This window comes from Centroberyx gerrardi, chromosome 20, assembly GCF_048128805.1.
Source record: "Centroberyx gerrardi isolate f3 chromosome 20, fCenGer3.hap1.cur.20231027, whole genome shotgun sequence".
In the NCBI taxonomy this organism is placed as follows: domain Eukaryota; kingdom Metazoa; phylum Chordata; class Actinopteri; order Beryciformes; family Berycidae; genus Centroberyx; species Centroberyx gerrardi.
Window position 1 is genome coordinate 9,515,021 of NC_136016.1, and position 13,447 is coordinate 9,528,467.

Genomic DNA, 13,447 nt, shown 5'->3' on the forward strand with positions numbered 1-13,447 from the left:
AACAATTTTAACACGTTAAGTAGAATGTTTGAGTGGGAGGTATTGGGGAAAAATATGGATTGCAGCTTTATTAAGATGAAAATCTAGCCCAACTAAACGAAAGAGATTGTGGTTTATTTGTTATACTGATGGCTCGATGCATAATTCATCACTGCCTAAAGGATTCTGTTTGTAGTTGCTTCTTCTCAGGCTGAATTTACATGGGAACAAAAAAACATTTTATCTCTTTGCTGCACAGATCTGGTTTCATGGCTATTTACACAGGAAAATCATGATTTTGCCATGAATTGGTTTATCCAATGGAGCTCCCTACAAGCTGTGCACCTGATGCTTTAATCAGCTCATTTACACTCTCAAATACTCACACTATTAAAGGTGTTAACACACTATTAGGTCTATATTAGAAACCCCTTTTATTTTTTCTTCATGTTGGGTGTAGGTTTGCAGCAAAAGAAGAAGAATCTTAACTTTGGCTCTACTTTTCACTGTTAAGGCCAAAATAATTGGATCTGATACGACCCAATTTCAAATCTGATGCCAAAAATATCTGATTCAATGAACAGAATTAGATCTGTGTCATATGATCAGAAAACCAGATTTTCTGGGTGCATGCAAATCTGGTCGAGGACATCTAGCACCATTAAATGTTAAACTAAGAAAAAAATGTTTCCACAGCTCAGTATTAGGAATAAGGTTTAACTACTAATAAAGTTTATCTGAGAGAAGTCTCTCAGATGAAAAAGAACACACCAGACAAGATAACATTACAGTATTTATTGAGCAATATATAACAAACCAATGAAAAAATGATGGATGTAACTAGGTACTTGAGTTAATATTTGCAGATGTGAGAAATTGTTAGTGTAGCCTGAAATGTGGAATGCTTCACTGACAGTTTCCCCAGTCGTGAAGGTCTTAAATGTCTTAACATATTTCAGTGAGAATCAAAGTACTGTGAGGAAAAAACAAGCACAATGTTGTTACTGTCCCTGTAATTCCTTAAACAAATGGGTGGAGTTTCTCCTGAATGCCTTGTGAGGCAGAGGCACTTAGATGGAGACCCAAGATAGCAGCGCATGGCGATACACCAGTGTGTCCGTAACATTTTCCCCTTCACCCAGAAGACGGTCCAGTGTTGCCGGACCATAATCCAAACAAACTGTAATGACTAGGTGTGGTAAAGCAGGTGACCGGTCCATTCTATTTTTCTCTCACTTGATATAATGGATTAAATCCCATCAGACTTTTTAAACAACGTTGTTCAGCGGAGTATGAAGACAAAGCTTTATTCCAAATTGCATCTTTATTGGCTATCATCAAATGAATCACTCAAGTTTCTTTCATAATAATTTTCAGAAAACCAGTCGTAACTCTGCACATTCAAGTATGGCAAGTAACCCCCAACACTAACCATTTTAATTCACATTTTCAGATTTTATATGGGTATATTGCAGTGCGTATCCAACTGAACATGATACAGAGTGTGGGACAGCTACATTTGATGTAGCAGTTCCAGCGGCGTCAGGATGAGCAGCAAGGGATCTTTTTTTTTTTTCATACTGATTGCCATAAACATCAATTCACTCAGTTATTTCAATTCTATTAACTTGGCATCATGACATTAGAGCCTTTTGCTTGTTCCTCAACAGCATCATTAGACTTTTACGACAACTTTGAGTAAAGACTTTACATATGGCCACATTGCAAAATAAGCTGCTGTGTTATCCACCCTATAAAATAGATTTTTCCTTTTGTGTGCATTGAGGAGGGTGGAATAACTTTATACTCAGCTCTTTGATTGGGTCAAAGAAAAACAACTAAGAGAAATTGTAAAAGTTAATGATGGAAAAAAAAAAAGTTTGCTTCTTTTTAAATATTCTACGCTTAAGGCCTTAATCCATGTTTGGTTTGTAGGTGACAGCAAAACAAGTGAGATACATATTTCTCTTTAAAGTAACAAAATCAGGAGAAAAATCAAATGACCGCACTCGCTTTCAATAGTGAACACCATCCTCTGGTAAAAGTTTAATCCAAAACATAATTAAACATCAGGTCATAATTTCAAACTCCTCTATTGATAAACCGTATATATCTCACTATTTTTTCAGGTTTTTTCCCTCTCATACAAGCAGACATGCCACACTCCGGCTCTTAGAGGGAGTATGAGAGTTACTATCCTCCGAGCTCGTATCAGAACGCTTGTTACGGTCAGAAATGACTTCAGTTGAAACAAGAAAAGCTTCATGTTCTGAGCAGAGCAGACGGCTGGCATCTTTGTCCTCCGATCCTCCGCCTTGAGGGCTGGGGGAGCTGCGATTGGCTCTTGTCTCTGACTGCTTTTCCTTCCCATGCAGAGCCCTCCCACTAGACTCTGGGGAGAGGATTTGATTGGCTGATGGTGACCACGGGGGGCGCCGCGGTCTCAGTGTCAGGACTGTATCGTTCCCTTGAGGTACCACATCCCTCCGTGGCTGCTGCAGCACTCCTGGACGAACAGGGCCACAGGTTAGGAAAAGCCGCTGAGTGGAGATCAGTCGTCAGGGGGCTGAGATTAAAATTTCCTTACTTTCCTTAACGGCTGACTGATGTACAGTTAGAGCACAACTGGTAGGTTTACCAAACACACCAGTATCACTGAATGAACACATTTTAAGTGAAATCAAACTAACAGCCCTCTCACCTTGAGCAGCCGGTCGATGTCTGCCTTGGGGACATCGTCTCCAAACTCCTGGGCCAGTCTGGCTTGCACCATGTTCCTCCTGACCCGGTAGTTCTTAGAGAACAGCTCATATAGCAGCCGGCGGTGCTGCAGGGAGAAGAGAAACAAAATGCACGCAAGAATGAATTTAAGTAGAAGTAACACAGAAGAAAGATCACATTCACCTGTGCCGTCTGAAAGCTGGAGTAATCTTTTAGTTGAGGGGTGTGAGGCAGGAAGTCAAGTGTTTAAAGACCTAGATAACAGTGACATAATGAGGACTGAAATTGTTCAAAAACGTTTTCCGCTTCAGAGTACCGACGCTTGCAGTGTTTACCTTGTCAAACGTCTCCCCGGTCTCCCACACACCAAACACTTTCTGTTCATCAGGGGCGGCTGTGGTCTGAGCAGGAAACTAAAAGTGGAGCAAAACAAAACAGTAGCCTGAGGTTAGAGAGGGGAGGGACCTGGGAGCAGACCTGCCTTTGGGCACTCTGCTCCAGTAAAGCAGAATCAACTACATGATTCTTATATTATATTTTGTTTTTAACCTTGCCACAATCCTGCAGAGGATTGAGGCATAAACGGAGCATGACAGCAAAACAGCATGCATGTTCAGCAAACTGTAACCATAAAAGTCAAAAGAGTTAATGTGACACTGTGGACAGGGCTTTCATTAATGATATGCGCATGTCCTATTTTATATCATAGTGAACAAAATATAGCAACTTTGATATCAAATTGCTCTCCTTTCTACTTATGCCACTATTATTAGTCACATCGCTCTCAGACAGCAGATTTGTCTGTTAATTTGATCTCTTGTCCAAGTCAAAAACAAGAACAGGCCAAACACTGCTGTGTTGACCATGTGGACCATCGCTGTGCACTCCAAATCAGGATTAGCTCTTCAGACACAACTCAGTGACTGATCTAAAGACAGATTAGCATCTACCTGATTATGGGTAAGGTTAAGTAAAGGGTGAGTCACCTGATTCCAGATCTGCCCGAGTTTGCAAACCTCCTCCTCGCTCAACCCCTTGTTGAGCAGTAATGGGCTTTGCTTCTAGGCCAATAATCTGTTGCATAACAAAGCTGGCGTCGGGCCATGCCCTCCCCCCTGCCATTTAAAATCCTCTACCCTCCAGGATACAGATGGGATGAGACATAAGCCAGACCAGGCCTGGTCCTGCAACGTTGCAGGAGACCTGTTCGCTTGAGGAAACACGAAGGTGTGGCATAGACCACACCATTACCAGCCCTGTATGCAAACACCACACACACAACACCTTTCTTGTCTCAAGACAAACACACACCCTAAAGAACCAAGCTACAGACTGATAAATGACAGACTACCTCTACCTCTATTATGACTACGAATAGCAGCTAGTCCAATTACAGGGCACAATCCAGTCTGCTGCACAGACCAATACAGTGCAAATACACAGTGGCATCAGGTTCCTCCTGGAGAGTGGAACTTGAGAATACCAGGTTTGCATTGCCTCAGTGCACCTACTCCCTCTCAAGGAACAAAGCCGTCGCAAGCAAAACGACCGTTAATGTCGTTATTCTGTTTGAGAAAGCCGATAGCTATGTGTGAGCAGCCAACTACCCTATACAGAGATAACGCCCTTATTCAGCACCCATGGGCGGTTTCAACTAGACCAGGGCCAGGGTAGGGAGTAGCTCTTAAATCAAGACAAAGGAAATTGTAATCTCTGTGTATCAAAACCCCTCCACAGGTGAAACAGAGGACCACTCAGTGAAGGGGCGCCCCTCCAGTCCGACCCTATATGAAGTGAAGGCTGACACTGAGGGACGACTGTCTAGAACTGAGGGAGATGCATGCAAACTTTCAGGGATGCATGCGAACAGGGAGAGAGCCAGTTTGGCAAATGAGCACCACAGTATTAGCATTACATTATCATGTAACAGGTAGACAGGCATTATATCTGTGTCCCAATTATAACAGTATAGTTTTCACTCGACTGTTGAGCTCCATCTCTAGGAATGTGATCAGACAACAAACTGGAGACAGTGATGTGGAGAAAGGAGGAAAATAGGAACATTGACTGTAAATGAACTGGAGTTGTACATCCAAAACCCTTGGAAATCCTGAACTTTGAGAGTGAAAGATGTCCTCCCTGAATACTCACAGGCACCAGTATCTGTTTGCATTGGCTGAGCAGCACGGTGTCCTGTAGCAGGCGGTCAGAGATGGTGTGGAAGAGGCTGTTTCCAGCCGGCAGGGAGGCCAGGTGGAGGTTGAACAGCCTCTTCAGCTCACTCAGCGTCAGCACAAAATGCTTCCTGAAAGTCTTTGACACAAAGTCCCGCAGCTCCGGGGAAGGCGAGGTGGCGGGGCTGCCCCCGTTCCCGTTAGTGTGATCCGAGATGGGGGAGGTGGCACCGGGGTAACCGTTGACGGAACCGTTAAGGATAGAGGAGGAGGAAGGGGGGGAGCTGGTGTCCATGGGTTCGTCTTCCCTGTCACTGAAGGGTTCCTGTTTGACGTGGACGCCGGCGCCTGCCCGTCCACCCTGTTTTCTGGCGCTCATGTCCTTTTGTAGGGACGACTGGTTTTCCCGTGCGCGCTCTTGGGCCGCCATCAGACGCTGCTCCCCGCTGATATGGACAGGCTCTGCAAACCATCAGATACAGGCATCAGCTGAGGGAAGGTCATTGTTCTGGTGAATAATCTGCAATGCAATAACAGCTATATCACAGCTGTCATATAGCTACGCCTCTATACATACCCGGCTGCGGACCATTCTTTGGCATGAAGTCATCTTTAGAGAAATTAAAGACCTTTTCCAGCCTGCAGGCAAAGAGAAGACATGAGAATAAAACATACAAATTAATCCTGATATACAGTCCATCCCCTGCTCATTAACATGCACTTCTATGAATAACGACAATACCCTGGTGAGTGGTGGAGCTTCTTAAATTAAACAGACAAATCTGTTATGTATAAATCATAGAGAGCCTTCCTGTTATTCTCAGTGTAACCTACTTGCTCTGGATGCCAAGCCACAGCATGTGTTGCCTGTGGGCCACATCTGGGTGTTTCTTAATGAAGTCTCCATCGCTAGGCAACAGGAACTCCCAGCCCCGGTTGACGCGAGGCACCGCCATGTGCTCCAGGAACTCCTTCACATCCTCCGGAGGAAGCTGACAGAGACAGAAGGAAGAACTTGTTAGTTATTATTTACCTGAGAGACCGGGGCAGCTGCAGCCTAATGGTAACAGAAGAGAGCTTGAGCAAAGCACTTAACGCACTACAGCTCCAATGAAGCTGCTCAGCATCAGGCCAACAGTACAAGACTGTGGCGGCACTGAGCATCTCCCAGGTGAGAGTCTGTGTGTGTTTAAGCTTCCCTCCCACAGAGGAACTCCCTCTGGACGCTGCTGTAAATAACATGTTCTTAAATCAAAGTGTCTAGTTAAATTAGTGCTCAGGAAACACAAATAGAGATATTACCATTATGTATTAGGAGTAATCAGGTAGGGAATGTTGGTATTTTGGTTCAAGCTTCCTAGAGACGATTTCTAAATTGTCACAGATTTTAGTGTTGTTATTTTTTAAAGAGGTGATCCTTACTTTGATGATGGCTGTGATCTCCTTCCTCATCACAGAGCGCTCCTGAGTGAACCTCCACATCTAAAAAAAATGGCAATGAGTCACTATGACTTCAGATCCTTGTAGACCACACACAAAACACATTTTCACTGTTATTAACACACTGTTATTGTGTGAATCTTCATGAGGGGAAAATAAGTAAGTGACAACAGCTCACCACAAAGTCCCTGCCCCGACAGAGCACTTCAGCAGGGACGCCGCTGTGGGGACTGCAGCTGTTTTTAGGATAAAGAACATCACTGGGGAAAAGAAAAAAAACAGCACATTACTCAGCTAGTAGGCCAGTCTGTTTAATGTGATGAAATATTCAACTGTAAGCAATGCAAGCCTTGTGTCTCTTTGTAGGTTGTGTCATATGCATACGTTTAATGTGCTCATTTTCAACAATGGTTCTAATGTGTGTAAAACACTTTGAATAAATTTGCTTTGAAGCAAAGCAACTGCTATTTATACTTATATTTCCATTCTATGGAGAGGATAGATCCTCCCTGAGACAGGCTGTCTGGTCTCACCTCTTGACAACCCAGTTCCCCTGAACCAGTAGCGCCACCTGCTGGATGCAGCGCAGTACTGAGGTGGAGTCGGTGCCGGAAGCCAGCAGACCCATCAGGTTAGCAAACGGCATCACCTTGACTGGAGATGAGAGAGCACAGTGAGAGAAAGAGTCATGAATAAGAAAAATAGATGTCTATCAGAGGAAGGGCAAACAAACTGCATATTATTTATATAGTATACATTTGTGCAGTTATTTTGGTTGAACTGAATCACTAAATCATTATCCAAATAACTTCAATGGCACTTGACTTGAACCGCATGCACGGTTTTCTTCACCCAGTTTCATATAACTATCTTTCCACCGCACTTGCACCAAAACTTTTTCCAATATGCGATCATCTTTGCTGAAATGGTTGGCCTACCGTTCTTCATCAGGGTCTTGACCTGGTCTCCCAGCGGCAGGGTGCGGAGCTGAGCCATGGAAAGCACATTACTAGGGCCAACGGGCTTCACACTGAGGTACAGAAAAACAGTTGGAGAAGGGATAAAGTTAATCTCACATCTCACATCAAGCTGTTTTACATCGAGGACATTTTCTGAGAAGAGCGAGGAACACTTACACTTTTTCTTCTGCTAGAGGGGGCATCAGCATTGCCAGGTACTCCCTGAGGAAATAAAGAGAATAATCAGGGAGAGAGCCAAGCAGGTCGGGAGGACAGCATCGGGAATGCAGGAATGAGAAGAGAAATGGAGACAGGACAGGAGCCATAAAAATTCTTTACTTGAAGCAATATTCCTCTTCGGTATAGTTTTTTTTGTATTTGTTTTGGTAAGAATTACCTCAATATGAGATATGATTACCAGAAAACCTCCAACATTACCTATCCTGTAGCCACCATTGGCATTCAGATTTTTATTCCAATTCACATTAGTAATATTTGCAAACAGGCAAAACAGGCAGTTCTGTTCATATTAAAAACAGATCCTCAGGACTGTATTGTAATGCTATCTCTTATGTATCAGTCAGTATGATCATTCGGCCCACTTTTCCACTTTCAAAGTGGAAGTGAGTGGCTGCAGATAGTCAGGGACGACAATATTGATGGCTGAGTGTTTATGAAATCAAAAGGATATGACAAGTGAAAATGTTCCACTAAATGACTGTCATGAAATATGTCTGAAAAGCCATTTGTTGGTACTCACTTAGGAGTTTTGACCAATTCAGAGTTCTCTGTGGTGTCCATCGCCTGGCAGAACAGGTACTGCCTTTCGTGCTCCGAGCGCCCGTCCTGAATACAAATGATGACATGAGAGTGACAAGAATGATGAGACAAACCATTCGTGACAAGCCCTGCTGTCAAGACTCTGGTGACAGAATGGCTACAATGTCAGCACACTGCACGGTATAGGAGAATGTCCCCAGTACTAAAATTACCACCAGCCTTGTATAACAAATCAATATAAGGATGACACATCTGTCTAATGGAGAAAAGCACTTTACATCTCAATCATTTTTGCCCACTGACCCCAAACTAATGGTGTAAATATGTTGTTTGTCAAAGGTAATGGATCAGATATTTGAAGTTTAGTACATAGATGGGAACTGACAGTGGAAAAACTGGTATCAGCAGTACATCTCTAATGATGAGAGCGCCCCCCACCTTGACCCCGTGGTAGTGCAGGTGAACCCAAGGCTCCTCTGCCTGCTTCTTCTGCAGGAACTCGTACGACTGGATCCTCCTCTGACGGGCCTGCTCCGACTCGGGACGAGAAAACCGCACCTGGAGTGGAGGGGAATACACACGCAAACAAAACCCAAAGAAAACAGGAGTTTAACTTAGTGGTATAAAGTGTATGTGTGAGTGAGGGAGAGTGTGTGCAGAAATTCATACCGTGATGGCCTTGGCTTCCTCCTCAGCTTCATCCTGAGAGGAGTCTCCACCTGAAGACATAAAAACACTAGTTATAAAACAACGGCTCTGGTCCTTACTTCTGATTGGCCAAGTCATGTTCACTTTTTCCACACAATGGTGTCACTGCTGTTTTAAAAAGCAATAATATGTCATGCTTTACAGAGCTTCTACAACAGCTACAAGTGTTAAGCTGTTCTCTACTTCACATTTTGCCTAACGACACCTGTTAGCTGCTCTAACTTCACTGTAAAGATGGCTTCTCGTGGTTTATTGCTGATGTTCACATGCAGGAATATGAGAAACAAACACCTTCATTGGCTGCCTCCCGCTCTCTGTTCTTGCTGTCAGCCTTGTCCAGGTAGGTGAAGCTGGGTCTCATCTGCAGGATTCCCTGCAGAGGTGTGACATGAAGCTCTCCTGTTGACATCATTAACAACACAATCAGACCAAAACCCTACTTCTGATCAGCAATGATGTATCAGTGCTAAGAAATCCCATATCTACTCATGGAGATTGACCAAGCAGAAAAAAACAATATACTTTGTTTTTATGTTAGTATGTCATGATGTCAGTTCGACTTGTACATATTTCTCTCTTCAACGTAAACTGACTTAAAATAGTGAGAAACAGGCATAATAAGACCGGTAACGCTGGTAAAGCTTTAGTTGTACTTGGGCAGCCTTTGTGTTTCTATAATAGACAGCAACAGTGTTTGTTGCTCTTGCCACTGGTTATCAGAACGGACCTTTGCGGAATACAGCAGCAGCATATCTGGAGGTGTTGGTGGTGGCCTGGATGGAGGAGAAGGTCTGTTTGTCCATCATTTTCCTATACAAAAAGTAAGAAATGAACAACAACAGTAAGACATTAACTCCAATGAATTGTATATCTTGCTATAAGTGCTAAAAATCTGGAAAACGGCCAGTAGCGGTGGCCATGGCCTAGGAAACAGTTCACTTATTAAGAAACAGAACCACACCTTCAGACAAGCAACTTGAGAAACCTGTCTGTTAAATTACAGTCATTTTCTAAGGCCAGAGACCTGCTGGCTAATGTTGACTTCAGTAGCTTGATTTCATCACTTGCTGCCTATCTTTGGAATAATCTAACTAACTTAAAACAAATTAGTGCAGCAAATACATTTGAAACTGCTCTAAAAGGATGGCTCAGTTGCAGGGGAGAATACAGTTCTTAGGGCTATTTTTGTTGTGATCGTCTCTTGAACACGATCTTCTTGTCTTCTGATGTACGGTTACTGTATTGTCTAGTGGCAGGCTCCACTGTGTTTTTCTTTCTCTGCTACTGAAACTGTAATTCTTGTGAAAGTTGTCTACTTAAATGAAAACGATGGTTTCATTGATGATGATGATGATGATATAAGCTATATTTATGGTAATTTGTTCTCCGTAAACAGCAATCTGACTCTACTGTAATCCTCTCCCTCTCCTTTGCCCCCAGTCCTCCCTCTGAAGGACTACAATGGAAACAAGCTTATGAGCTTCATTGTGTTATCTTTGATCATTTTTAGATAGGTACTTTGAAGATGCCCTTTTTAAATGAAGCAATCTCCTGTAATTTCTTGTAATTTGATGAATCAAATAAATTCTATCAATCAATGAAAGGTTTTCCACAACTTGCTATACTGTATATCCCACCTATTCATAGTATTCTGTTTCATCACCACACACGCCATCTTGGTAGGAAAATAACAGGTGATTACAATCAAATGACAAACACAGCCAATGAGCTGTGTGTATTGTAAAGTGCCATATTGGTGGGAAATGCATGTGACATCATGGGAATACTATGAATTGCTACAAAACTAGTGGTCCCAAGGCTTATAATTAGCTAGCTCAAGGTGGCCAACAGACAGCAACATTCAGAAGAGGTTTCTAGCAGATGAGAGTTAAAAGTAGACGTACGCTGAGTAGGTGTTGGTTTCATCGTAGGTAGTACCATCCACATTGAGAGCGATCTGTTCTCCCTTGCTGCGACAGTAGTTGGGACTCATTGTGTTGATGGCCATTTCCAACTCCACCTGCACAACAGACAAATTGCACACACATATTCAAATGAAATACACAAACAGCAAAAGTTAGACTGAATGGTTATAACTCTTGTGTCGAAAAGTGCTATATAAAAACTAAATAAAGTCTTGTAGGCAACAAGCAGCCATTTTTACCCTTTGCTGTTTGGGTTTGATCTTGGCAGTTAAGTGGTTGACATCATCATAGGTCATAGTGGAAGGTCGGACAGGGTACTGTGTTGGTAAATGATAAAGCTGATTAGTGACACTTGACTTCACTCATTACATATCAATCACATGGGTTGGGTTCAACATATTGTAGATAAGGAGAGCCATTAAAGTAATGCAACACTCAATACAGTACAAGGATAACAGAATGGAATAGATAAGGCTTACCTGGAAAAGATAGAGCTTGTCTGCAAGGCTTTTGGCTAGATACACATCAATCTACAGAAACAAAAACATTGATCCAAGTTATTCTCTGTACATTCAAACTGGTGTGTGAGAAACTGGTGCGTCATCTCATTCCACAGATCATCTTACTCCATGTAACCTTATCAACAAATCATTCATGCCTCTGATGCTGCATTCAGATTGGGAGACGGTAGCTGGCAAACAAGAGTTAGCATTTTCAACAAAAGCTGACAAAAATGGCATGAATTCCCCAATATACTTTAGTTGCAAGTGTCCTGTTTATTTCCCATATTTAGGATGATATGCAAGCACCAGACAAAGCAGAACAGCTTTTTTTTTTAAATTGCTATAGTGTGAATGGGTTATGAGGATTGTAAAAAACAGTTCATCAGGACACGGATGATGCCGAGGTGTTGAGAGCCCTGGATTCAGAGAGCTATGAAGTTGGAGTGAGATTTTCAGACAATTTCATAATTCAGCAGCCAAAGAGGTTTTTATAATAGTCTGGCTGAACATGGTTGGCTTATAGAATTGACATACAAGTCAGAGACAAAAACCTTTTAGCCTGTATTTCACTCTGGACATACCTCTTCTATAATGGGGTCATCATCGTCCCCACTGGCCATATTGAAGTGAGCAGAGTGAGGAGGGAGGTGGGGAGAAGAGATGTTACAGGATAGTAGCAGCAGCAGATCTCACAGACCCAACCTAGACACAAAGAAAGGCATTTCAATTATCCTTACAGCCGCACACTCCCAAGTGCACTACACCAAGAGCCTAGCCCCAAGTGAAAAGGGCAGGGTGTGCCGGACAGCTGGCACAGTAACAGGAAAAACAACACTGTTATATGAATTAATATTTCATTCATATGAATTAACTCGGATGTGATTCAGCAGATCAACGTTAGATCAAGGAGTTCAATCTGTCCGGAGGGACCAGACTGCCTCAGACTACTGAAGAGTCTACTTTTGAAAACACGCAAAATTAACCCATCCAGAGAGTAAACCATGACATAACCTAGAGGTAGCCAGCCCATGAGAGTGCATTATGTCAACTGATGCCATCACTGATAGCCAGGTAAAACACACATGATGTAAGATCATGCAATCTAAATTAAATGACTGCTCTCCGTGCTGGATAGTACCCGTCAGCTGAAGACTTCTGATGTTTCTATTATTTCATTATAAAAACAGGTCATCAGCGTTACATTTAAAAAGAAGCCCTAGTTTATGGCCAAGTTAGCTAACATTAGCGAGCTAGCAACAAACCCCTCAGACAGTCACAGGCCTGCACTGCAATGCGGTTCAAGTTTCATTCCGTCCACAAAACAACTCCAGTAAAAGAAAGTAGGAGAGAGAGCAACTACCTCAACATTTCCCGTTTGAAACAAACGTCTAACGCCGGTGGTGTAAACAACAAAACTCACGGGTTGGTAGCCGGTGGCAGCTAGCCCAGCTAGCCAACGTTAGCTGAGCGTTAGCTACTTTAGCTGGCTACACATGTCAGTCAAAATAACAGAAAGTCGTTCGCCAGGCCTGACTTTTCAAGTGATTTTTCCTGCACAGCATCCAGACCAGATATAAGTCTCACCTGCTCACTTTGCCGTTCAATTTTAGCTATCTCATTCGTAAGTTGATAGTTCAGAAACCTGGTGCAGTGAAGTGCAAGAGAAGTGTCTAACTCAGGCTAACACAGCTGCAGTCTATTGGTGTTGGTACCATGTTGACTTGACTCCTCTTTACAGACACGTGGGGAGGAGCCGATGCCCATAATGCAAAGCGACTCAATGGCTTTTTGCGCTGCAGATGTCGCAAAAAACGTTCCATCGATCTCCTCTGTTACTCTATTTCTTCTTTTTTTAAATTTTGAATCCAGCTGTAATTATCGACAGTCATGATTTCGGCTTTCCCTGCATTAACCCGGTGGCAGATTATAGTATTGGTTATCTAGAGAGGAGAGTAGTTGGACACGGTGCGATGAAAAGGTTTTGGCAGCGGTGGGATTCGAACCCACGCCCCCGAAGAGACTGGAGCCTTAATCCAGCGCCTTAGACCGCTCGGCCACGCTACCTTGTTGAACTGCACCACAACAAGCAGATACAATTCGATAACACATTAATAAATAGATGATTAAAATAATGGCTCCAAAAATGGGGCACGAGGACTGACAGGGGTTCCAGGAGTCCCCAGCAACATAGGAATAGTGTAACTTCACTATTATTTGAGGTTAGGACCATGGGAGAATGATGTAGGAGTGTCTGTTTT

At 43.0% G+C, this 13,447-nt stretch overlaps 1 protein-coding gene and 1 non-coding gene across 2 annotated transcripts; both read right to left on the reverse strand.

Moving 5' to 3' along the window:
- Positions 1–779: 779 nt before the first annotated feature.
- On the reverse strand, positions 780–12,892 carry polr3e (polymerase (RNA) III (DNA directed) polypeptide E). Its single transcript, XM_071907781.2, has 21 exons — positions 12,774–12,892; positions 11,771–11,891; positions 11,166–11,216; positions 10,926–11,003; positions 10,666–10,781; positions 9,489–9,571; positions 9,053–9,160; positions 8,723–8,772; positions 8,492–8,611; positions 8,034–8,119; positions 7,451–7,495; positions 7,253–7,344; positions 6,848–6,968; positions 6,493–6,574; positions 6,297–6,356; positions 5,709–5,866; positions 5,452–5,513; positions 4,852–5,336; positions 3,036–3,113; positions 2,681–2,806; positions 780–2,485 (listed from the first exon to the last, which is right to left on the reverse strand). Exons 2-21 carry the CDS (start codon positions 11,807–11,809, stop codon positions 2,429–2,431), a joined length of 2,097 nt encoding a protein of 698 aa, XP_071763882.2. The 5' UTR covers positions 11,810–11,891; positions 12,774–12,892; the 3' UTR covers positions 780–2,428.
- Positions 12,893–13,171: 279 nt separating this feature from the next.
- trnal-aag (transfer RNA leucine (anticodon AAG)) lies at positions 13,172–13,253 on the reverse strand. The gene has a single exon. It is a non-coding gene; the product is annotated as a tRNA-Leu (tRNA).
- Between the last annotated feature and the right edge of the window lie 194 nt (positions 13,254–13,447).

What these genes read in the sequence shown, in the direction of transcription:
- polr3e (XM_071907781.2), bottom strand. Translation starts at nt 11,809, where the DNA reads ATGGCCAGTGGGGACGATGATGACCCCATTATAGAAGAG. An exon ending in GGGAACTGGGTTGTCAAGAG is followed by an intron (nt 6,575 to 6,847) that starts GTGAGACCAGAC and finishes TCTTTTCCCCAG; the next exon opens with TGATGTTCTTTATCCTAAAA. An exon ending in GTCGGGGCAGGGACTTTGTG is followed by an intron (nt 6,357 to 6,492) that starts GTGAGCTGTTGT and finishes CATTTTTTTTAG; the next exon opens with ATGTGGAGGTTCACTCAGGA.